Raw genomic sequence first — 24470 nt, 5'->3', positions numbered from 1 at the left:
CACACACATACACGCACACACGCGCACTTACCACAGTTAGCCTCGTCCGAATAGTCTCCACAATCGTCCATACCGTCACACTTCCACTCCAAACTCACACACACGCCGTTGGCACACTGGAAGTTGTAGGCGTCACACGTCTTTTCAAACTCAGGACGAGTGGCTGTAGGACAAAAAAAAAAAGTCGGAGAATTATCAAAACACACTCGCAGCCAGATAAACACTCCACTGAGTGATCATCTTAAGCGGCTCTCTGCATATGTACACGAGCAAGGCAAACATGGAGGCTCAGCCGGAGAGAACCGGACTCACAGCAGCCTGCGTAAGAAGGATCCTCGTCGGAACCGTCAGCGCAGTGCCTCGTGCCATCACAGACGAGGGACTGGAAAAGGCACTGGGCTCGGTTCTTGCACACAAACTCCATGTAACGTGTGCACAGAGGGTCTGTGAGAGAGAGGACTGACAGTTAATCACTGATATTTCCATTTACAGGAAATGAAAGTAACAGTTCATTGTGCACTCTCTGTAGCGTTTCCAGTTTCGGGATAAAGGGGACCACTCACCGCAGTGTTGCTCATCGGCGCCCCCTGGGCAGTCTTCGACGCCATTACAGTGTGCACTGGAGGGCAGGCAGGTTCCATTAGAACAGAGGAATCCATTACAGCGCTCCCCAGCTGCAAAAATAAAACAACTCGCCATTTCAGTTCCACAAGTGTCATTTTGAAATGAATTTGGTATTAAACAGTGTTGTGTACCGTTACATGGTATCCTCTCTCAACCGATGCAAAACACGTAAACATGTTTTTCTGTTGTTTGGTTCTAATGCTTTTGTGATGTATTGTCATATTCTTTCTCACAGAACAAAGCACATGAGGGTACTTGTTGACAGTTGCTCATTCTGTGTGTTGAGTATATGATGAAGAGCGGAGCAGCGTCGAGCGTGCCGTGCCCGTCAACTGACCGCAGAGGGAGGACACTTCGTCTGAGCCATCCTGACAGTCGTCATCTCCGTCACACACCCATCGCTGAGGAATACAGTGACCCGTGTGACACTGAAAACTGCTGCTCTCACAAGTGTGGTGACCCACTGAAAAAGAGAGACAGAGAAATCTGTAGACGCTGTTGACAGGTGTGAGTGTGTGTGTGTGTGTGTCTCTGAGTGTGTGTGTGTGGGAAAGGTTTATGTAAGTACCTGTGCAGTTAGCTTCATCAGACCAGTCTCTGCAGTCATTGTCTCCGTCACAGCGCCAGGCATCACGAATACACACACCTCGCGCACACGTGAATTCCCCAGCTCCACACTGGTGACTGTCTATAAGGCGCAGAACCAGGGTCATTAACCCACCCGATACCACACACACACACACACACACACACACAGGGACTCTTTCTTACCACAGTGCTCTTCATCACTGTTGTCTCCACAGTCATCCTCATGATCACACTTAAAAGCCAGTGGGATACAGGAACCAGACGTCACGCAGCGGAACTGCACTGAAGGGTCACAGGATGTGGTGGCTGACAGAGAGAAGAGGAGACAATGTGAGACAGAGCATGAGGGAGAGAGAGAGAGAGAGAGAGAGAGAGAAAGGAAAAAAAGAGAAAAACAGGGTGTGATGTGAGGCTGGGGCGTGCAGTAAGGTTACTCACGACACTCCTGCTCGTCACTCATGTCTCCACAGTCATTGTCACTATCACATTTCCAGATGCTGCTGATGCATTTGCCATTAGAACAGCGATACTGGTTTGGCAGACACGTTTGTTCTGTAAAAAAAAAAGATAAACATTAGCATTAGAAAAGTCACACATCACCTCATACATCTTCAGGACTGAACCTAGTATCTCATTACTTTTGACAGCTCATTAGAGTGCATTTAACTCCTGTTTTAAGGTCAGGTTGATTTTATGTATGTATGGCAAAAAAACATAGTCATTCCTCCTTCTTCTTGGGGTTAGTCTGCCCGTTTTGCTTACCTGTTCTCACACAGGTGTTGTTGTGGAGTTCGTATCCTGTGGGGCAACGGCACTGGACTTCTCCAGAGTCCAGTGTGGTCGTGGGTGTTCCCTCTGGACAAACACAGGTGTGCCTGTGCCCGGGCTGAGGCAGACACAGCAAAGTGCAGGGCTGGTCTGCACACGCATTATGGCCTGCAGGAGTGAAGGTGAACACACATACACAAAGAGACACATACATACACATGCACACAAATACACACGCACACAAACACACACACACACACACACAGATGAGCAGGGAGTGGCAAGTATCCCAAGTAACTTTTCCTAAAATATTTTTTTAAGCTCTAATCTATTTTCACCAGGTGTGCCTACTGACCTTTGGTTTTGCCTTTGTAGAAGATCTTGAGGTCCATCACCCCAGTGAGTCTTCCCACTAAGAGCTCATTGTCTGGTGAGCCTGCTTTGGGGGCTTTGAAAATCCCCATTCTAGACCAGTCATCCCAGTACAGATCATTCTACACATGTAGAGAACACAAAGAAAAACATTCATCTCCAGGCCAAATCTTTCTCGAATGTAACTGTAAAACATAACCTGATAATGCACAGAAGCTGCAGGCCCACCTTAAAGACTGCTATGGCATAGGGGTGTGGCAAACCCTCCATAAGCACTGTGCGCTGGCCACCGTTGAAGTCCGCCTTCTCGATACGGTCGCCGTAAGCCTCCGTCCAGTACAGCCAATGGTCATCGGCCGTGATGCCGTTCGGCCAGCGCACGCCTTCCGACACGATACACGACACGTTGGAGCCGTCCATCCAGGCGCGGTAGATTCCGGCCGCCCGGTCTCCCCAGTCTGTCCAGAACATCAGGCTGGGAACAGACAACCCACGGGAGTCAGTGTTGGACTGGGTGGCTGACAGTAGCAGGTCTTATCTGGGTAAGGGGAGCATAAAGAAGACTTACCTCTCTCCAGGAATCAGGGACAGGGCACGTGGATGCTCCAACACAGTGGCTTTGAGCAAAGTCCGCCTAAAGTCCCCGTCAGGGTTTGATACCTACACAGAGATAATCATTAACACTAGAAGCGCCGCGCCGGTTTGACCTACTTATACCTAGAAGCGCCGAGTGCCGGTCATTTGACCGCTGTGACTACCTACTAGGAGCGCCGTACAGATTTTACCTACTTAAACCGCGGCTAGGCGGTCAAAAGACCGCCGAGTCATTAGACAAGGACACTGTTGCTGACACACAATGATCGCTAGATGGCGCTTCTTGCACGAAGCAAATAGTTTGCTTACAAGATCAATTCGCGTTCGGCCCGTGTATCATTCATTTCAGTGTTAATAGTCGGTTATTATTTCATTAGAACGTTTGTTGTCCAGCCCTTCCATCATTCAACATAATGTTTTGATTACTTATTTGTGTTTCCTAAGGGATAAATTCCAGAAGACGTCTTGATCAAATTCGACAATAAAACCACCTAAACAAGACTAATTTTTCATAGTATTTGTTTTTTAATATTTTATCCTCTACCTTGGAGAATTAGTTTATTTTAAGGGATGTCACACACGTTGGCAGTTAGACTGCGTTTGGTCTGTAAAATGCGTTGCCCGACTTTGTCAACATTCAATTGTCGACCGATCACGTCGTTGTCCAAAGTGATTAATTTCTTGTAAGGGCACGGTCCCTGTAGTGCAAAAATTAGCCAATTGTGATTGTAAATTAACTATTGTAGGGAGCGATTACAGATTTGGACATTCGTATTGTTGGGCGACATGTCGGGTGACGGAGTAAGCTATAAACTGGACTTTATGCTTACGCAGTAGAACAACCTATCGGAATGACAAGACAGGCAGTAATTAATTGAGAATTACAACGCGTGTAAATCAAAACTTGTGGAAGTTTAGAGTGTGAGACTGTTTTGGGTGGCGCTGGAGAAGTAGACTAAAGCGTTTCAGTTCCGAACTCGTCTGTCTCCGTGAAATTATCGTTTATACCACATAATAAGCCCAGCCGAGCATATCAAGTATTTGTTTTTAATATTTAGTCCTCTGCCTTGGGGAGTTAATTTATTATAAGGGATGTCACAGACGTTGTGAGTTAGACTACACTTGCGTAGCCCGACTTTATCAACATTCAGTTGTTGACTGACAATGATCACGTCTTTGTCCCTAGTCATTCATTTATTGTAAGGGTACAGTCCAAGAGCTTAGAGTGTGAGAATGCTTTGAATGGCGTTGGAGAATAAGGCTAAAGCGTTTCAGTTCTGAACCTGTGTCTTCAAGGCATTCAGTAGACTATGAGTAGCCTAACATCTAGCCTGCCAAGTAGCCTAGGAGTAACACCTCCCCACCCCCTCCCAATAGAGTGCCATAGTCTATCGTTAGTTTCCCGCATTTGAATGATTCGGCCAAAACTAGTTCATACCGCGAGTTGCCTACCATCGAGCAGCTAAATCTAATTCCACATATGTAATAGAAATGTAGGCACAGATTGGACATGAATAAATATGCATGAATGGGGTTTTTTTTTTCACAAAATATGTATGTCGCAATGAAGCGCAGACTGCGCATATCTCGGAATTTCTGTCGAGACATTGTCTCTTTGAAAATGGGATTTCCCAAGACTTCTTGCGCACATGGACGTAAAACAAAAATGCGTATATTAATTATCCTTTTTTCAAAACACACTTGTATTGAAAGATCGTAAATTGTTGTTTGTTGCTGTAAAATAATGTCGTTACAACTGAGCTTGACATCTTAGTCGTATGGTGATTAGTTACAGTCCAAGCAGTGTCAAAATGATAGGCAACAGTTACGCCAGTGTACCTACACGAAACGATAATGCGCTTCGTAGGTCCATTAAATTATTAAATTTTTTTGTCGTCATTTTGCACATTGTGGTATATAAATAGGCCTATAATCTCGATGTCTCAGAAACGCTATTGTTGAGCGACATGTCGGGTGACGGAGTAAGCTATAAACTGGACTTTATGCTCACTCGGTAGAGCTACCAATCGGAATGACAAGACAGGCAGTAATTAGTTGAGAATTACAACGCGTGTAAATCAAAACTTGTGGAAGTTTAGAGTCCCGAACTCGTCTGTCTCCGTGAAATTATCGCTTATACCACATAATAAGCCCAGCCGAGCATATCAAGCTTTACACTTGCATTTTAATAAATTAATAATCTACCACAGCTAACAGATCATTCTGTGCCATGACAGAAGCAAACACTTTTCTATGCATTCAGTGGGCTATGAGTAGCCGAACACCTAGCCTGCCAAGTAACCTACGAGTAACACCTCCCAACCCCCTCCCAATAGAGTGCCATAGTCTATTGTTAGAACAATAGCCTAGGTGTGATCCCAACCCCCTCCTAACGACCGCGTCATGAATCACTTGGTCAACTGACCAACTCAGAAGTTCCCTTCAACGTAGACCAAAAGATTGTTTGTCAGTGCCAACGAGATGAAGAAATTTTCGGCTTACTGCCGGCCTACTGTCATCTTTCCCTAGATAGGGAATTGCGTTCCATATGTATTTTGTTTCAATGTCAGCGGCCACCCAGAATTTAATAGCAAATTAGCCCGGTTTAATGGCCATGTACTGTGTGAAACGACACAGTAACGACTTGATAGGGAACAGTTGTTCATCTACAGTTATGTTCTCACTAGGTGTGTAAGAAGCAATACTTTATCGAAAATCTAATATCAAATATTTATCTGTCACAAGGTGGGCAGCCCTTGTATTCATGTCATCAAAGCGCAGATAGCGCATGATATCTTAAAATCTCTGTCGAGACATCCGTCTCTGAAGATGGGATTTCCCAAGTTAGCAGACCAGTAGTCGTCCAGGTTCATGCTTTTACCGCTCGTAATACCTGTCAAATACAGGAGACCCGCAGTTTGAACTTATTTGCATCATTTCGATCAGTTTCTGCTTCAGAATATTTCTGAATCTTTCACCACATTTCTGTGTAAATCAGACGCAGTAAACTGCTCAATGGACTTGTAATATTGTCCATGGCAGAACATGTGGGGCCTGGGGTTTCTCTCATGAAACTGCACTCTCGCGCTCTACCCCGAGTATTGCCAACAGTTTGTTCAACTCATACTGTGCCGTCTCTTGCGTAGGGTGTTATTATATTGAATGAATTAGCATTCGCAAAATTCCGGCCAACTATCTAAGTCATACAATAATTAGTTACGCCCCTGTACGTGAAACAAAAATGCGTTTATTATAAGTTTATCCGCTTTACAAAACATTTGCATTTTAATATTATAAATTATTGTTGCAGCTCTAAAATAATGTAATGTCGTGACATGAGAATAAAGCTTACCATAGTCTACACACGAACAGTCATATGTAGGCCTACATGAAACAAAAATGCGCTTCATAGTTATTAAATTATTGTCGTCATTTTTGCACATTATGTTATATCAATTTATAACTGTTATAACTCTCGATCTATCTATCTATCTATCTATACACACACATATATATAAAACTCTGATCCCTGAGATCTATCTATCTATCTATCTATCTATCTATCTATCTATCTATATATATATATATATATATATACACATATCTATCTATCTATCTATCTATATATATATATATATATATATAAATAAAGACAGAAAGGTAGTACGTGCGAACTCTTGCGACATCTGCTGAGAGAAAAGAGAATCGCAGCCTTGAAAGGCAGGAAACAACATGGCCGAACGCGAGGCTGACAGAAATAGAAGCAAAATAGCTTTAAATTCGCTTGTACCGGGGTGATTTTAAAAATTTAAGGATGCTGGGTGATAAAACGCACAAATCTAGGAAAAGTCATGAAAGGAGGGTCCTGAAATTTGACCGAGTGCAAAGATTTAATTTTTTTTTGGGTCACTGCGGTCAAATGACCGGCGCTCGGCGCTTCTAGTGCTAATAACAATTGATTTTTTTTTGGCTCGAGTGATAATGCAGTTAATCAGCAGAAATGTCTTACATATTCATTATAACCCATGCCCGCTAATGGAATGAAACAAATTAATCAATTCAATAAAGTTTAAAATGCCTTTTGTCTTTTTACCTCAATCTTTTGAGCACCTGCATCCACCCAATAGAGGAGTCTGCTGATGGGGTCAAAGGCCAACGCCTCAACATTCTGCAGGTCTTTCCTAACGATGACTTCCTGTCCTGTGCTTCCATTCAGACATAGTCTCTGAATAACCAAAGAGAAACAGGAGAACAGGTTAGAGTGTAGTCTATTCTGTCTTTGTAAGTTACGCTATATACATAACAACCAAAGCCGGACAATGATGTGCTTATACCTGTATTGTGTCCAGTGAGATGTCTGCCCAGTAGATGCAGTTTCTTTCATAGTCAAAGTCAAGAGCAACAGCCTCATGAAGGCCAGACAGGGGTAGAGGTTGGTCAGTTCCTGTGGCCAGGTCATAGCGGTGGATGGAGTTCCTCACGGCGTACAGAATAAACTCGTTGCTCTCTGGAGAATAAGAAGAAAGCACACACATTCTTACTTTTAAACATGTCATTCTAGGACCTTTATGGGACTCCCCTCTCGAATAAATGCACAGTAAACTGGTGTTCAAAGTACAAGCTTTGCCAACTCTCATCTCAGTCTGGTCTCTGCCATTTTACAGCTGCCCCTCTTTCACCGAGTTCATCCATTGCAAAAAAAGAAAAGGTTGGGCCTTTTCATTAAACATTTAAAACCATTCCATTACTTTTTTTTTCCCCCCACAACAAACTGTGAGAGCAGATAAGTGCCCCCATCAGTCCATCCACCAACATACTTCAAGTTTATGCTATTGCTTAAAAAAAAAAAAAAGAAAAAAAGAAAAAGGAAAAAGAAAAAAACTCCCCTCCATTAAAGAAGTGAACATCCAATCTTCCTCCAGTCCTCTCTAAATATGACAGAGAGTCTGAGGTAATCAGGCTTGCTGCTGGAGCGTAGCCTCTTGACTCAAGAGCCCATCAACACAGAAGAACCGGAGCGCTACAGACAGACTAGGCCGACATGTTTCAAAAAGGAGGTGGTGGACTGAACATAAATGACTGAGTCACCGCGTAGCTCTTGTTCACGGTGAAGTGCCACTAAGCTTAAAACCGCTGTAGCGCTAATAGCTAATGCAAGATGCTAACTCATGCTTTCTAAGAGGTTCTGGAGCAGGAACAAGCAAACGCTAACAGTGCCGTGTATGCAGGCTTTTCCTACAGTTTTATTCAAACCCATCTCAATCACGTTTTCCGGCTCCTAAAAAGCATGGGTTTGTTGAGGGGGGTTAACATAATCTTACTGTATGGGTCTTTTTCAGGAGAAGGGTAACACTTTTTGGCTATGTCTGTTTTAATGGCTCTACAGCTATGTTGGCTGACACTAGTGTCTATGTTTTACAGTTATACTGGGTTCTACAGGGCAGCCAGGAAACCAGTGAAATGTTTCTGACCTCCGACGGGACATGGCAACATCTCTCCGTCCAGCCTGGCCTCCACGTCCCCTCCACTGCAGCTATCCCCAGGCACTTTTCTGTACCTGAGAGGGTTACACACACACACACACACACATACACACAGAGTTTGACACTGAAACTGTCACAGATGGTTACAAAGCCAGTCTTCTTGGCTACTGAGAAAAGAACAGTCAGCATAAACAATGCAAATGTCAGCTACACAGTCACTGGTGCTTTTAATGGGCTGGCTGCATTCTGAGGGACGTTACTGCATTTGAACACTAGGTGATGCTGTTGTCAAAGGACCATGAACTCTGATCTAATCATTCCTTTCTCTGACTCCTGAAATAGAAGAAAAGGTATCCCAAAACCCCTCATGCCCCTCCCTTCCTCTAGATGAAACTAAATGGAACAAAAAAAAAAAGCCACAATAGAAATCTCTTATTAGGTTCTGCAGTTCTGCAAGATAATTGAATCATTCATCACTGTAATCTTACAATTTACTATTACGATTTCCAAAATAACAGTAAAGTAACATTTTCCCGTAACACTTGCTATTGAAAGCACCTTTACTTCAAACTGAGGAGAACGGAAACAAAATGACACACTTTGAAAATCACCGTTTTACTGCCCATCTGCTCTGCTATGAATCCTCAGCTCATTATAGTTACTATGACCTTAAGCCAAGATGACACAGAATTACTGACCACAAACTCGAAACGTGTGACTCAGGTGGAAAATGTCATATATCATTCCTAACGTCACTGGGAGCGATATTTTGCGACAGTGCTTTTCTCACCCTTTGCTGCGGCGATAAGTGGTGCCTACAGGGCAGGGCACTGGAGGAGCATACAGGTTCCCGGAAAATTCTGGGTCAGGGACACACACCTGTAAACTCAGGTCCTCGCTCAACTTAAAGCCATAGTCACTAGGAGAGAGGGGAGAAACATGGTGAATTATTACCTTTAGTCACTAACTCCCCGAGCAGTCTTCTTGTGTCTGTGCGTTTGAAGTCATTATCAAAGGAACTGGTCACATTTCACAGTACGTGTTGACTAACCGATGCTTTTCTTAACATGACTCAAGTATGAATTACTCCATTACCTGGACATTTTTGATTGTAAATGACCAAGGGTTTTTTTTTTTCTTCTATGAATTTTACAGGTTCTGGTCTGTTATTTGTGGGTTTTTTTCTTTGTCTTTAACCAGAAACATGGTTAAAGTAACATGGTGTAACAAACCAGGGGTTGTTTTCAAGGTACCAGTTCAGTTTAGTCAATATTTAGCTCAATAATTAATGTTCAGAGCTATAGTCAAATATTGATGCTAACTCAAACAAAGGTGGCCCTTACCACTCGTAATCCTGGCGGGTGCAGGAGCAGTTGGACAGGGTGATGGGTCGGTCAAAGTCCTCCCCATTGAAGCAGGTGGCGTGAGGCGTGCGACGCTTGTAGACCATCTCTCTGCCCAGTAGGCAGCCGTTACCATGTTCGTCTGAGGGAGACCAGTTCTTATAGTCGCCCTCGGCACATGGCACACCTGAACGCAGACCAACATCAGGAATAAGACAGACAGGCAGTTTTACAGAAATGGTGTTTAGCTACAGACAAAAAATACTGTTTTGTCTGTATTGTTTTACAGACAAGAAATGCTTAAAACTTAGCAACTATCATATGGAACAGCTAAATATTGTTAGACAAATTAAAGAGTATACGCGTGTCAATGTGTGTCCAGAACTCCTGAGAGAATTTGTGACGGGTTAACGTCACACAAAAAAGCCTGAGAAATATACACTGTTATGGCCCTCCAGGCCTCAGAACTGCATTTCCCTTCAGCCTCTGCTGGATGTCAATGCTCTCTCTCTCTCACCGAGCACGTCGCTGGCGTTGACCTGCAGGATGAGCCAGCTGTGTTTCTGGTTGGCGTAAGAGCCGAAGATGGTGAAGATGGTGCTTTTCTCTCCTGGTTCTGTCATCAGCTGGTACACATTCACCTCTTCTTTGGAGAACTGGAACTCTGTCCATGTCTCACCCTCATTGGTGCTGAACCTGAATCCAGCACAAACACAGATACATCAGCGATTCCAACCAGTTGTTCTCTGATTGGCTAGGATATGAGGTTTCTTTGCAGGGGAACTCACTTGAGTGTTTGGGTGGGACCTGCATCAGGAATAGCCATCAGGATCCCTCCATGGTCACCCCAGGTATAGAAGTGAGGACCAGCCAAAGCCTGCAGCCAAGACACACCACACACCGTCAAAACGTACAGTGACTCTTATACTTCATCATGTTAACCTGCCGGAAAGCAGAGCAATTTTCCAGACATAGACCTTCAAAATGATTATGTCACTTAGCACCATCCTTACCTCTCTCCACCTGACCCCTGCACTGCTTGACACATAGACATTAGGCTTGTTGGCCAAGCTCTTCCCAACTGAGCCTGCATAGAGGGGAGAGAGAGAGAGAGAGAGAGAGAGAGGGAGAGAGGAAGAGAGAGAGAGAGAGAGAGAGAAAGAGAGAGAGAGAGAGAGAGAGAGAGAGAGAGAGAGAGAGAGAGAGAGGGAGGGAGGGAGGGATTGAGAGGAAATACAAAACTGTCAAAATTCACAGTGTCTGGTGTCTACTCGAAGAGCGCAGGTTGCATATCTCTCATCTATCGAGTGTATTCGACAAGCAATACGTCAAACACTGTGAAAGAGAATGAAAGAGAGTGAGATTGAGAAGAGGACAGAGTGACAAAGAGGGACAGCTCTCACACAGGGAGATCTATTTGGTGATTCATCAGATCCGGTGTGAAGAAAACTGTACCCAGTCCTCAGTTAGCACTAAAGTTCAGTTCAGTGTCAAGAATGAGATGGGGACAACAGAAAAGACTGTTTGCTCTATCTGAATATCAGCAACACCCCTGGAACCTTAGAATGACAGCCTCAATGAAAGAAATTTCCAGTTTCAGAGTCAGCTCAAACGCAACATACTTTTTGAAGGTCAAGATTCAGACACCTTTTCCTTAAAAAAAAAGCAAAAAAGGAAAAAAAGGGGGAGGGGGGGGGGGGGGGACCCAGCAAGCAACACTGCTGCAAGCGTTTCAGTACCGTCTTGTAAAACTGGTAATGACCTCGGTTTAAAACATCTATTTAATAGCTTTAAACACTGAGTTGCCAGTGAACACATTTCTCATTGAAGATGTCCGACAATTAGTAATCAGCGCTCTCTCCTGCAGTCTGGGAGGGTGTGTGTTACTTGGCCGCTGGCTGAGGCAGAAATAATTAGCACATCTGTGGTGGAGCGATAGCATCCTGAGTGGGCAGCAGTCTTTGCCAGCCTCCCGCACGGCGCTTCTCCTCTCACCCATTATCTAATAATGATTTAATTAAAGGTCTGCAAGCTCTCAGGGAGAAAGAGAGAGAGGGAGAGGGAGAGAGAGGGAGAGGGAGAAAGAAAGAGAGAGAGAGAGAGAGAGAGAGAGAGAGAGAGAGCAAAAGTGTGAAAGCGCTTCCAAGCGAAACATGGAAGGAGAAAAAGAAAATCAATGCTGTTTTTTTTTTATTTTCCCTGGCCCTGGCGTGAACAGGGTGATGATGGTGGTGAAGCAGACAGGACTTTTATCAGAGGCATGGGCTCTCCCTGTTATTATGCTCAATCAGTCTGGTGAATGCATCCCAGTCTCACTGGGTGCCTGAGTCTCTACGGATACATACACTGTGGCACACACACACATATAAACCCAGACAGACACACACACACACACACACACACACACAGACAGTCAGACACCACACGCACAGGCACACACTCACAAGTAATACAAGCTGCAATACACCAGCAGAAAGGAAGAGCGTAGGTAGTCTCTGTGTGCTTCCTGTTTCATTGCCAAAAACACAGTAAGAAAAATGAGAGCAGAGTGCAGGAGCAGGTAATTGAATCACCCACCTGTAGCCATAATGAGCCCCGGAGCTGACTTCTTAGACAGAATGGGCATCCGTCGGATATGGAGCAGGTCACTCCAGCGCTGGGACAGGTGCAGAGAGCAGCCCCTGGAAAGCTAAACAGAGAGAGAGAGACAGAGAGAGAGAGAGAGTAGTTTAGACGGTGACAATGGCAGATGCATTTACCAGAAAAAAAAAAAAAAATTCCCTACTCCGCACCAACACACTAACATACACCGAGACGCGCACCGCAACCGTGAGAACTGTGAAAACACTGAGCTACCGAGTATACCTGACAATCCACGGTCCCTCCCAGGCTGTCGGCCGTGGGGGGCTGGAGCAGCTCCCAGGTTCCCCCTTTGTCAAAGGTGATGACAGAACGCATGTTGGACTCGCTGTAGCCGGTACCGTTGATCAGTGTAGCCATGTAGATGCCTCGCAGTCCCGTCACCCGGTACAGGTCTGCAAAGGGCTCATTGGCAAAGTACCTTCAAAACACACAAACCGTATTTCTGATGTTTTCATACTTTGAAAGTGGAGCTGACATTACACAGTAGAAGAAACAGCACATCTACACATTCTTTGCATTGCTCTACACAATTTAGATTGCTCTTCTCACCCTAGCTGCTGAAAAAATTGTATTACATAAGGACAAGGTTTATTTCACCTTCACATATCAACTTTATGTAAAGGTTAACCGTCTTAAGAATACAGACAGACTGACAATCAAATCAAGAAGAATAGCGGCATTGAGATCTGGCCACCTTAATCAAAGACGTAAAGAAATGTCTAGGGAAGAAATCTAGAGCAGTATAGACACAGTCCCGTAGTCAATGCATCTACTCTGTCTCACTTAGCTGCGGAAAAATGTTTTTGCATCGAGCTTGAGTACATAGTGTACTGCAACTGGAATCACTTTCATGTCCTTGAATTTGTCATGCACACAGAGGCTCTGGCCAGAGGCACACGGGAGCCTTTTTTTTTTTTTTTACATTGACACTGCTAATAGAGACAGAGGCGACGGGGGGGGGGGGGGATCACACAAAGTGCTAACATCACACAGAGGAGCCAACACATCCGTGGGCCAAAGAAAAGAGTGCCAAAGTTGTCTTCCAGAGGCAGTGAGTCTAACAACCATCCACTTAACTGCACTGGAAATTTTACACAGCCTAGTCTAAGCGAAGAAAAGAGACATGCATTTCATTGCTAAAATAATGCTAAATTCAGCAGCTGTACGGTTGCTGATGTACAGGCAGTGTGAGTCATAAAGAATTCATTGAGATACAAAAATGTACCTTCACACACATGCAAATATATCACGCACACAAAAAAAAAAAAAATCAAACAGAGCACTACCTGATAAGTGTGTCACTCCCTGGGCCTTCTGGACTGTAGTACAGTACATTCTCCAGGGACAGAGAGAACGTCAGGCCGGGGGTGTCGGATATGTACAGGTGTGTGATGTTGTTTATGTGGTTCACACACACAAACACCTGGTCCTCAGAGGCATCTGCTATGTAGTACTCCTACAGAGGGATGCACACAACAGCAGGTAAACAAACAGGCCCATTTCTAAGCTTGTAGCTTCAAAATATCTCTGGGTGGGTGGGTACCACGTACGGACCGTGATTTGGTGACGTGTCGTAAACTGGGCCGCTCTCATTGGCTGACGTTCGTAGGACACCCACAGCTGGACAGACTGAGGTTCGTGGCTTCCCAGCAGAGTCTGTGAAAACAGTGAAGTTTATCAGACAGACACCACATCAAATCACAGAAACACATGTTTTTGCAATTCTAACATTTACTGCAATAAATATTTAATAAGGACAATAGTACTGTTATGTAGTACAATTACACATTTATTAAAAGGACACTGCTTTAGCTCTCAGTCATCTGCCTGGGTTCATCTAATAGTATGACAACTGCGGCAGGCATTGATTGACTTATACTGGGACAAGTAACACTTCTTTCAGAGAACCTGCCAAAGCAAGAGCTCAGGTTAACACGCTCTGCCAACATTATTCACAGGAGATCAATATTCACCTCGGCAGGCTAGTTTGTCATTATGAGTGCTGAGGTTTTTTGAATAGAAACTAATGCACAGCTCATCTGTTCTTCAAAAACACAGCTCCGTTTGAGCAACATAAAACAAAAAGAAAGAGGTAGTTTCCTGTGACTTAGACACAGCAAGAACAAGAACATTGAGTCCTCAGATGCTCTTTGTGTCCAAAAAAGCAAAGAGTTGCTTCAGTCGACATCAGTGTAGCACACGCCCTACAGGAAATCTTCAGAGGTGAGATCTTCAGCAGCTTCTTTCTCGTACCACTTCCTTGACACTATGTTTGTCTGACAACTTTTGGGCAGCCCATCTCTCACACAAGAGAAGGATCAGAGAAAGGTCACATACCAGAGAGTCTTCACCACAACACGAGTCTGACAACCTTGTTTTGAGATTAGGTTCAGTACTAGCTCTATGAATCAACATTACCTTAAGTGATAGTCTTAAGAACATGGGTAGAATTGCAAGGAAATCAAGAGGGAAAGCAGTGTTATGATCTCTCTGTCATAAGAATAAATGAGATCAGACAGCCAAGGAGGCAATCCATACAAGTGTGGATACAGTAGCTCTATTCTACTGCTTAGACAAAGTGGGGAAGTGAGCCAGCCCTACATGAGATAGCTCACTGGAGACAGTTTTTTCGCCAAGTATCAGCTTAATCAGGTTTTGCATCATCCTAGATTACCAGGGAGAACCCAAATGGTTCCCTGTGATGATGATCTTAACAGAGGGGAGAAGAAAACACAAACAAACATGTTGGGAGTGGGGGGTTGGGGAGGTTTGAGGCTGAGAGGAACCACATGGAATTTGTCTGACTGACAGGCTTAAAGTTAGTGCTAATGCATGTATGAATGGAACTTTCCCGATGATCTGACAGAAGCACTTCCTGTTCTTCAGTACACACTGTTTGGCAGTGTTCTCTCTCTCTCTCTCTCTCTCTCTCTCCCATGTGCAGCCTGGCACTTTGGAACACTATTCATTGTATTGATTTATCTCGTTGTTAACGGCTGTCTCCAGGAACAGACTGCAGTGGTGCAAAGAAACAAAACACAAGCTGGGCCGAAAGCGCATGGAAGGGGGAAGAGAAATATCTTGGAACACAAGCTGTTGCTGAGAGCTTCCACCATGGCAGACAGTGTAGTAGAAACAACAGTCAAGTCCACAGCCAGGAAAAGAGAGAGTCCGGGCCATCACAGCCAGCTGGCTTTGCACATGTATATGCATATCTAGAGTGGTCAGACTAAAACACACACACACACACACAGATAATGTTTCACTGTTTATCTGTTTTCTCTCCAAGCAGCATCCACACACTTGCACAAGCTTCATACGAGCGAAATCTGCAGACATTTTGAGATCATATTTTGCACAAATCTCGTTAAGAAGTAAATATTTATCAAGGAATATGTTGATACTCACTGCACCCATTCCACCTCACTGACATGTTTTTTTTTTTTTTTAAGCTTACACTCTAGTTGTGAAAACCTCAACCCTCGCTTATAGTTAAGCGCTCTGATGAAGGGAAGGAAAAAAAAAAAAGATAAAATAAAGAAATAAATATAAGCCCACCACTAGCTGCATCAGTGTACACCAACGACACAGAGGTAAAAAAGGTGTGGTTTGAGCGACAAAGCCATCACACCAGTCAGTAAACGAAAAAAAAAAAAAAAAAATCTCCTTTGCATGCCAGTATAAACGACACGCTTTCTTGCGCTCTGAATGCAAATTTGGCAAATGGAAGCACTTTTCCCCTCTTTGTGGGAGAGGCATTTATCTTGGAAACAACAGCCTTACTGTGCTGGCAATCTCTACCATCTCAGAGTCTCAGCTTCACACGGGGACAGAAACTCAAATGTCGGAGTACGGAACTGCCACAGTCCAATTTGGAGGAGCAGGACCTGGGGCTGAACTGAACTGTGAAAAAAGGGGAGCGTGGTGCTAAGACGTGTCAGTTAGCAGGTCTCAGTCCCACTCAAACTCCTCTGATTAAAAAAAAAAAAAAAGTTTATAATAGCAAGTCACACGTGTCGGAAACAAAACTGTCATTTGCTGTTGGTAACTGCATGTATATTCTGTCTCCTCTGTGCCAAAAATCCAAGGTGGAGTCAGAAAGAGTCAAATTGCAAAATACGAGAAGACTCCACGATCAAAGTTCACACTACATTCCGATGGCTGTTTTTCTGGCTGTTTCAACTGCAAAAAGCTGAAAAGCTCTGGGGAGGATGAGGACTACTTCAAAAAAAAAAAAAAAAAAAAAAAAGATCAGTTATGACTAACAATCTATATGCTATCGTCGGGCTAAAACCATCAGATGACAAGACCCACGTCTGTGGAAGCTTTAATTAGTCTAAGGAGCTTCTCGCTGCCAAAAGCCCTTGTGATAGTCATTATTGTAATCCTATTAGCTGAGCCGAAGATAGGAGGATTCAGTGTACGCAGAGACGGAGGAAAGTGAGCAAGAGACTTCCTTGGGACACTGATGAACTCTGATTGGCTGCTGACCCCCTTTTTTTTTCTTCCCAAAGGCAAACTGTTACTCAGCATATACCTCCAGATTCAGGAGAGGATGGCTAGAATAATGCTCTGTGCTTGCTGCAGGCCATAGCGGAGGTCAAAGCCAAGACAACTATGGCCAAAGACAACCTACATATCAGAGCAAAACATAGATCTCCACTTGTTTTTGGCTGTTAAAGTAGTTAAACGTGTTATTATAGTCTGAATGGCACCCTGTATTCTGCTGTAATGTTTAACAGTGTTTAACAATGAAAACTTTGTTTTTCCCTTTGTACCTTAAAGCAGTTTTGCAGAGGCAGAGAGAGAGAGAGAGAGAGAGAGAGAGAGAGAGAGAGAGAAAGAGAGAACAAGAAAGGGTATGAGTGAGTATAACTGAGTGGCAGTGTGAGCAAGTGAGAGAGATAGAGAGGCCATATGGTTACGCTGGGCAACAGAGCGCAGATAAGCGGTGCATGAGTGGTTAGCGACACCCCAGGGAGAAAAAGCCACAAACTTCATTAACGGCACATAGATCAGCGCTGTCAGACAAACTGCTCTTCCTCCTCCTCCCTGTCCTCTCCCCAAGGATCTACAGGGCCAACACTGGACACTTTCACAGTCCTTTTAGGTTTTAATCAGAATGTATCTGAGGTCAAGCGTGCTCACTGCCCTCCCTCAGCTCAGACCACTCACTGTTGTTGTCAAACAGTTAGTGCAGGTTTAGATTTTGGTGAAGTGCCAATTTACATAAGTGTGGTTGGGGGGGGGGCTGCGGTGACTGGCCTCTAAGGCATTCCATTGTAGAATAAACACATTTACAGACAAGCATCCATAAAACTTTCAAAACTGCCAGCAATATATAACTCATTCAGACAAACAGATAAATCACACAAACATTCTGTGTCTATTATATCTTTTATAGCTGTTTAAGTCTGGAAACAAAGAAATTCTGCTGTCTACATCATGTTTAATGTAGGCCCAATCCTGTCTCTTTAATGTTAAAATAAATCTTGTGTTCACTGAGGGGCAATGTGCCATTAAAAGCAGCTGAAAGCTAACACTAGGATTAGGCTATATGTCATTATGAGGTCTAAAAATGTTTAAAAGAGAAGTATGTTGACACAATGTCTGTTTCTCGGTGATCTCACAACAACTCCAGGAGTACATTGCCAGCGCCTGGCCTTTGGGCTCTATGAGCCATTAGCTTTCTCCAGGACACTGAAGAAATGTCACTTCCATTAACATACTTAAAGGTTCAGGCAATGTTGAACTTCAGCATGATTATAATTCAATGAACAAGCAACCTCAACCAAAATCGACTGCAAAAAGACGTCAACAATGCTTTGATAGTCACCCGAGTTTGGGAAATCGAGTGAATTTCAAAGGTCATCAATGGGATTTTCCAAAATGGAGCTGAGGATTATGACAGATTCCATTACTTAACCCAACCAACCTCTTGAGAAGCGCAATGAGGTTACCTGTGGCCAATTAAAAATACATTTGGAAATCGCGCTCATCTGTTAACTGTAAATCAGCAATTTATCGGAACTGCTGCAAGCTGGAACATTTGTGATATGAATTTACAGTCAGGAACAAACCTTGCAATCAAATTGTCTCCATATGTTCCAGAAAATTCCATGTGACAATCAAAATGAGTGTTGACTTAAGGCTAACACTGATGAAAAGTTCTCTTATCTAGTGCCAAACAGGTCCTTGTACAAAGTGACTCATTCAGATGAAGTGTTTACGCCTCTCAAACATGTGGCTGACATATTTATCATCTTGGGACAAGGGCAGAATTGAGATGGGAGTGATCTGCAATTAACAAATTCCGTTTATTTTCTCAATTGAAAAAAAAAAAAAGCCCCCCAGAAACAGGATGATCAAAAGGCTTGTTGGGGTAAAGACTCACCCTGGTTGTCGTGGCAAACATGTACTTTTCTCGAAGCTGGAAACTATCCACTCGCTCTAGGATGACTTGGCGGTTCTGCTCGCTTTGGAAGAAATCAGTGCTGCTGAGGATGCTGGAGATGCCTTGGGGCTCGTGCCTCTGTACAAACACTGTGGTGGGGCTGTCGTACGGCTCCACTCCCCTGAGAGAACACACACAGGACCAACATCGTATTACCTTACAATAACCCTACCTAACCCTTTACATTATCGCTGTATTAAGTGCACGTTAGCATGGATGGTACACAAGTGTTAATATTAGTGTTACCATGACATCATTGCCTATCTATGAGGTACAAATATCTGCGTTACATTTAAAAAAAAAAAAAAGGTTATATCATAAAATTCCAAACTGGGGAAGAAACTTGAGGTTGAAGCTACCTCACACTGCCAAACCTGTCAGACAAGCTATAAGCGTCCCTGCAAACACTGAAACACAGACTTAACCAATCTGTCCCACTTGTCTCTAACGTGATCCTTTTGATAAATAATTCATCAAGGAGCGTTTTGAAGAGCAAAAAAAAAAAAAAAAAAAAAGCACAGATGGAGGTCTGGGCCTGTAGTTTTAGACTGCTCAGGCTCAGCTCCCATTCATGCTACAGAAGAGAGGGCTTTCTCCTTCTCTCTCTCTCTGTTTTCTGTAAACACACGAAGGCTGTTTGTTGAGACTGGCTTTTAAACCTCCAAGCAACAGGATAAAAGGATTAGACTAAAGGGAACAAATGCATGCGTCTCTATGACTCTCCCTGTAGTTTGAGCTAGTGTTGAATCCATCCCAGAAATAAAACCTTAGGGCTTATAGCACTCTTAACCAGATCTGGTGGCCTCTTAAAAAGGATTAGCAGAGACAATCCATTGAGAGAGAAAAGGTTACATACGAAGCACCTGAAGACTGAGTCAGCAGAAATGACGTATGATGTTCTGAGCACGGTCTGTGCAGGAGGTAACTGCTGTGGCCAGTGGAGTCATGAGCAATGACATTTTTGTACATACCTAGCCAAATAATTCCCTATCCTTTTCATAACATGTTCACAACTAAGCCTGACCTTGAATAGTCTCACATGCTATTTTACAGGGACAAATGGTTTTTCACCGTGGTGATTGGACGTGTAAATTCCAAATGGAAAAGAGCTGAGGCCACTGCAGCATTTTATTATGCTGTCATTTCCACTGGCACTGAATGCACGGCATTCACGTCAGGGCTTTGGCAGATGCATGCATTTATTAATCTGCACAGTCTGGGTACTCTCATTAGAGAAACCCAAAGCGCTGCACTGTGCCGTGCTGCTATCAGCAGACTGACTCCGCCTCTGTGATCACTCCCGTAAACACCAACTTCCTTCCAGATTATCATGAAGAATCTATAATAACAAGGGGGAGGGGTGCACTTCCTCTTTCACTAACACTCTGACTTGAAAAAGGACAGACTCGCATCACTGATGTTTCCTACCACAATAATAGCAGGTCCATAGTGCACTACAATGTAGTATTAGGTTGTAACAACAGTAGTGTGTGTGTGTGTGTGTGTGTGTTCTGCAGCTCAGTGCTGGGTGCAGACCTCTCCTGTGAGATACTGAGACAGAGTGAGTAATGGCAAAAAAACCCAAAAAACACTGCCTCAAGACAAAATAATTATGTCAGCTAAAGAAATCAGAAAAGTGAAAAACACAAATGCAGTAGCTATCTTATATCAGTTTTTGAGCAACAAGACAAAATCCGCAGAGGATTCCATTCTGGCAGATTGCTTACATTTCTGAGAACCAGTAAAACAAAACAGTCTGGTCTGAAATGGTACTGGTTCAGTTTCAGTTTGAGCAATTTTTGTGTTAGGTTGGTGTTGCTGGGACACTGTTTAGTGTTTAGTAGATTTGATGAGAACAGTGGCATCAGTGCATGTAGAGAGGAATAAGTCAAGAAAACAATTGTATTTCCTCTCATGACTAATTTCTGCTGAGTCTGTGCTTAATTTTTGCGTAGAAAGATGATGAAAACGTAACTCTGTCTCAGTGTTTTCTGGGAAGTTGGCATTTATTAAAAAAAAAAGCGTAGTGACATACTTCCACTTTTATAAAAAAAAAAAAAGCTGACACACAACTACTATCACCCCATCATCCAATTAAAATCGTTCAGTTCCTGTGGAGTTGGAGCACATTTTGATCTGTCCACTCTTCTGCATTGAGCTGAGATCGTTTAAGGGCATTTTCTGGTCAAATTAGGGGCCAGCTCTAATTCAGACAGAAAGTGAAAAGCATCAATGGGGCACGCATTAACTCATTTTAGTGCAATCAAATGGGCCACAATAAGCCTGCAAGGCAGTGGAGCTAAACAGTGAACACGTAGAACAAATCAAAGAGGTCTTCTTCCTACAAACACACACACACACACACATACACACACATACACACACGTGCGCACGCATGCACGCACACACACACGCATGCACGCACACACACACACACGCATGCACGCACACACACACCCACGCATGCACGCACACACACACACACGCATGCACGCACACGCGTACGCGTACACACACACACAACTCTTCCCAATTTCCCTCGTGCTCTTGGAAAATTTCACACATGCACAGAGGATTTCTATGCTCTCTGGATGATTCAGGCCTGCAGTTTCACCGATCTTACCAGAAGTAGGATTTCACATGCTCTTGAATTAGCACCCACGTCTCACCAAAGTCATCTGATTTCCATAGCTAGAGAGGAAAAAAAACGGAAATATGACAGTAAATAGGGGAAGTAAAGAAAAAACACAGAACGAACGATTACAACATAAAATATTTTATAAATTTTGTTCCCTCCTAGTGCTTCTAACCATGAGTGTATACTTAAAACAAGTATACTAACTGCATGGGGAGAAACTGAATAGCATAGCAATCTTGTGGTATGTGAAGATTAACACCATCTGCAAGACAATTATTAGTCTGACAGCAACAGCTGGCAGAGCAGCTGAACTTCCATTGATGTAAAAAATGATCATTTGGTGATTTAAACATCTGTACATGGGTTGTTTCCTGCAGTGTACCTGTTTATTTGGGTGGGAGCCATCATACCCCAGAACTAGGTTGGGTCTCTTGCTGTGCAACAGAAGGTCGGTGGGTTTGAATGGGATGGAGAAACCCTGGACATTTTTGCAGAAGTCAAAAGTATTCCAGAGGAAACTGTTCCTGGTGTCTGTGAAGATGTACTATAGGGAAAAGATGAATACGACAATATGAGTGAACAATATCGAGTTAAAATGACAAATCCTTAATGAGACACGAGCTTTTCCAAGAGGTGATTCTTTACTTTGTATAAATATATATTTTATATATGAAATATAGACACTTGGTAGGGAGAAAATGCATGGCAAAAAACATCAAAGGGACAAAAACAAAGTAAAAATATTTGTGTTTTTGAGGTTGGGGGGGGGGGGGGGGGGTGTTTAGTTATTCTGATTGCATAATTATTCAGTCCTAATCCCCCATTTTCTTCCTTCATCCCTTTGATGCTTTGTTTCAGTGCCTTCCGCATAACCCTTCTCCTCTCCACGTCCTCCGTTTGGAAACAGGACAGATCCCTCTTGAGAACAAAGACTCTGCAGAGGAGGACTGAGGAGTGAAGCCTTTGGCAAAAAAAAGTCTCCCGAATAACGATCCTGAAGCTAAATCTATGCACAAACCCCAGTGTGAGGATGAGAGAGGTGTTCTACAGACAGCTAAAAGGGGACCAACACGTGTGGCAGTCACAGGGGAGAATTCGGGTCCCTGGCATCCTGTGGTACGCTAAAAAATCTATTCCACAAGGACCCTCTGCTTTAAAGACAACTCTACCATTAAAATACACACCCATGATCAAACAAGGCTCCTACCCAAATATATACAGTTGACAACAACTTCTGGTCTGTTCCTCATTGAAACATTATCAAGCTATGGTCGATACAGACTTACATACATATATATAGATAGATAGATAAATAGATAGATACATAGATAGATAGGTATATGGATAGGTATACTGATAGATATATAGAAAGATAGATTGATCAATATAGATACAGATAGATAGCTGGATACATGAATGTGATGTTTTTACAACGAAATGGATTAATTTAGGTATTTAGGTGTTTATTTTAGGTATCGTCTAGACCCTCATGTACACAAACATCAGAGCTGTGACAGCACTGGCTCTTTGAGCATAGCCAACCAGCTCCCTGGTGATAAGAAGTCATTTGCCTTCTGAAATGATTTTCTCAGTGAAGTGGTTCCACAGTTGTATCCTGGTGGATGCTGTTCTTATCTGCCCTTCTGCAGCACTCCAAGCCCTGGCCACCATGACCATCACAACTGCCATCACCAGCACCTGCCTCAGATGGATGCTCACCATCTGCTGCCGTCAACCTCCGCAGAGACGCACTGCAGGCTCCAGGCAGCGGCGCAGCCGACATCTGCAGCAGTGCGCCGCGTTTCCCAGGAGACTTTACACCTGGCAGCGTCTCCCTGGAACATGCGGGGAAGCTGGGCGCCAAGGGCAACCGCGGGCGGGGCCAGGGCCATTACTCACTCTGTCTCAGTATCTCACAGGAGAGGTCTGCACCCAGCACTGAGCTGCAGAACACTCCCACAAATAGGAAAACAAGCTTCCAGGGTTCACCGAATCAATGAGACAACACAGTCCGACTGAAGGTCAGTGCTGCAAAAACGTCTTTGGAGTTCATTTCTACGTACAGTGGCCACGACCTTGAACACCCATCATTCGGAAGTTTTGATTGGATTTTCTCCCTCCCCTTTCCTCTTATACTAGCCTGGCTATTTTTCAAAAGGGTTTCTCGGATACTCACTCGTTTGTTGTCAGCTGCGCTGTGGTAAAATTGGGAGATGACCTGTTTGCTCTTCTCTTTTCCTCCAGACAGTTTAAATCTGTCAGATATGGCTACAAAGGTTCCTCCGTAGTCATAAGACACATACACCTGCAATACACATGAAATCAAAAGTCAAACACCCCTAATATCCTATGCCATCTACACAGTTTAGACTTTCTATAGGTATGTATATATATATATGCATGTACCTATATCTGTGTATATCAATTCATTAATGTGCAAAACAAAGCAATAATGACAAACAAACTGAGATGATTTATAATCTAACGTTATCAGCATCTCTTATCCATGCATAATATGTATTCAGTATTTTTCTAGCAGTTGTTCAATCATTTGAGAAAAATTCAATGTAGCGATTCAATGAAAAGCTAATATGCTCCTAAAGGAAAAATAAAATTGCTCATCTTCTGATTTTTCATTCGGTGCCAATTTCATCAGACAGCTCTGAAAGTAGTGTATACTGTATTGTATTAATTTGCAAAGCAGATTTCAGAGTAATCTAATGATGAAGCCTATTCTGAACTAATCTAATTTGGAACTCTATTGTCGAATAGTATATATCAGGTATTCTTCAATCAATTTTCCACGCATTTGAAATAAATGTACTATGACAATGTCTCTACGAAGTGTATTTTACTGCTTACTGACTCCTCAAATACGTTATCAAATGATTGAGCTCTCAAACTCCCCCCGCCCCCCCCCCCCCCCCCCCCCCCCCCGTGCCAATAGCTTTCCAGGAGCACAC

The 24470-nt window shown here is 43.5% G+C and overlaps 1 protein-coding gene across 1 annotated transcript in view; it reads right to left on the bottom strand.

The window, feature by feature from the left end:
* Positions 1–24470, bottom strand: part of sorl1 (sortilin-related receptor, L(DLR class) A repeats containing) — a 40163-nt gene that overhangs the window by 6915 nt on the left and 8778 nt on the right. The window contains exons 3-29 of the mRNA XM_030776632.1: positions 23684–23812; positions 21890–22051; positions 21493–21560; positions 18810–18990; positions 13970–14071; positions 13702–13871; positions 12638–12833; positions 12350–12461; positions 10786–10859; positions 10561–10649; positions 10290–10468; positions 9773–9959; positions 9220–9348; positions 8418–8503; positions 7281–7453; positions 7040–7171; positions 2921–3012; positions 2581–2827; positions 2336–2474; positions 1975–2148; positions 1651–1764; positions 1396–1518; positions 1193–1312; positions 962–1087; positions 564–674; positions 313–444; positions 32–163 (exon numbers count right to left, since the gene is read on the bottom strand). Of these exons, the coding sequence (XP_030632492.1) occupies positions 32–163; positions 313–444; positions 564–674; positions 962–1087; positions 1193–1312; positions 1396–1518; positions 1651–1764; positions 1975–2148; positions 2336–2474; positions 2581–2827; positions 2921–3012; positions 7040–7171; positions 7281–7453; positions 8418–8503; positions 9220–9348; positions 9773–9959; positions 10290–10468; positions 10561–10649; positions 10786–10859; positions 12350–12461; positions 12638–12833; positions 13702–13871; positions 13970–14071; positions 18810–18990; positions 21493–21560; positions 21890–22051; positions 23684–23812 (3679 nt within the window). The remainder of the gene's footprint in view (positions 1–31; positions 164–312; positions 445–563; positions 675–961; positions 1088–1192; positions 1313–1395; positions 1519–1650; positions 1765–1974; positions 2149–2335; positions 2475–2580; positions 2828–2920; positions 3013–7039; positions 7172–7280; positions 7454–8417; positions 8504–9219; positions 9349–9772; positions 9960–10289; positions 10469–10560; positions 10650–10785; positions 10860–12349; positions 12462–12637; positions 12834–13701; positions 13872–13969; positions 14072–18809; positions 18991–21492; positions 21561–21889; positions 22052–23683; positions 23813–24470) is intronic.

The sequence above is a fragment of the Chanos chanos genome, chromosome 6 (assembly GCF_902362185.1).
Source record: "Chanos chanos chromosome 6, fChaCha1.1, whole genome shotgun sequence".
Lineage (NCBI taxonomy): Eukaryota > Metazoa > Chordata > Actinopteri > Gonorynchiformes > Chanidae > Chanos > Chanos chanos.
Note: the sequence above shows the minus strand (reverse complement) of the source record. Positions and strands in the feature narration are given on the sequence as shown.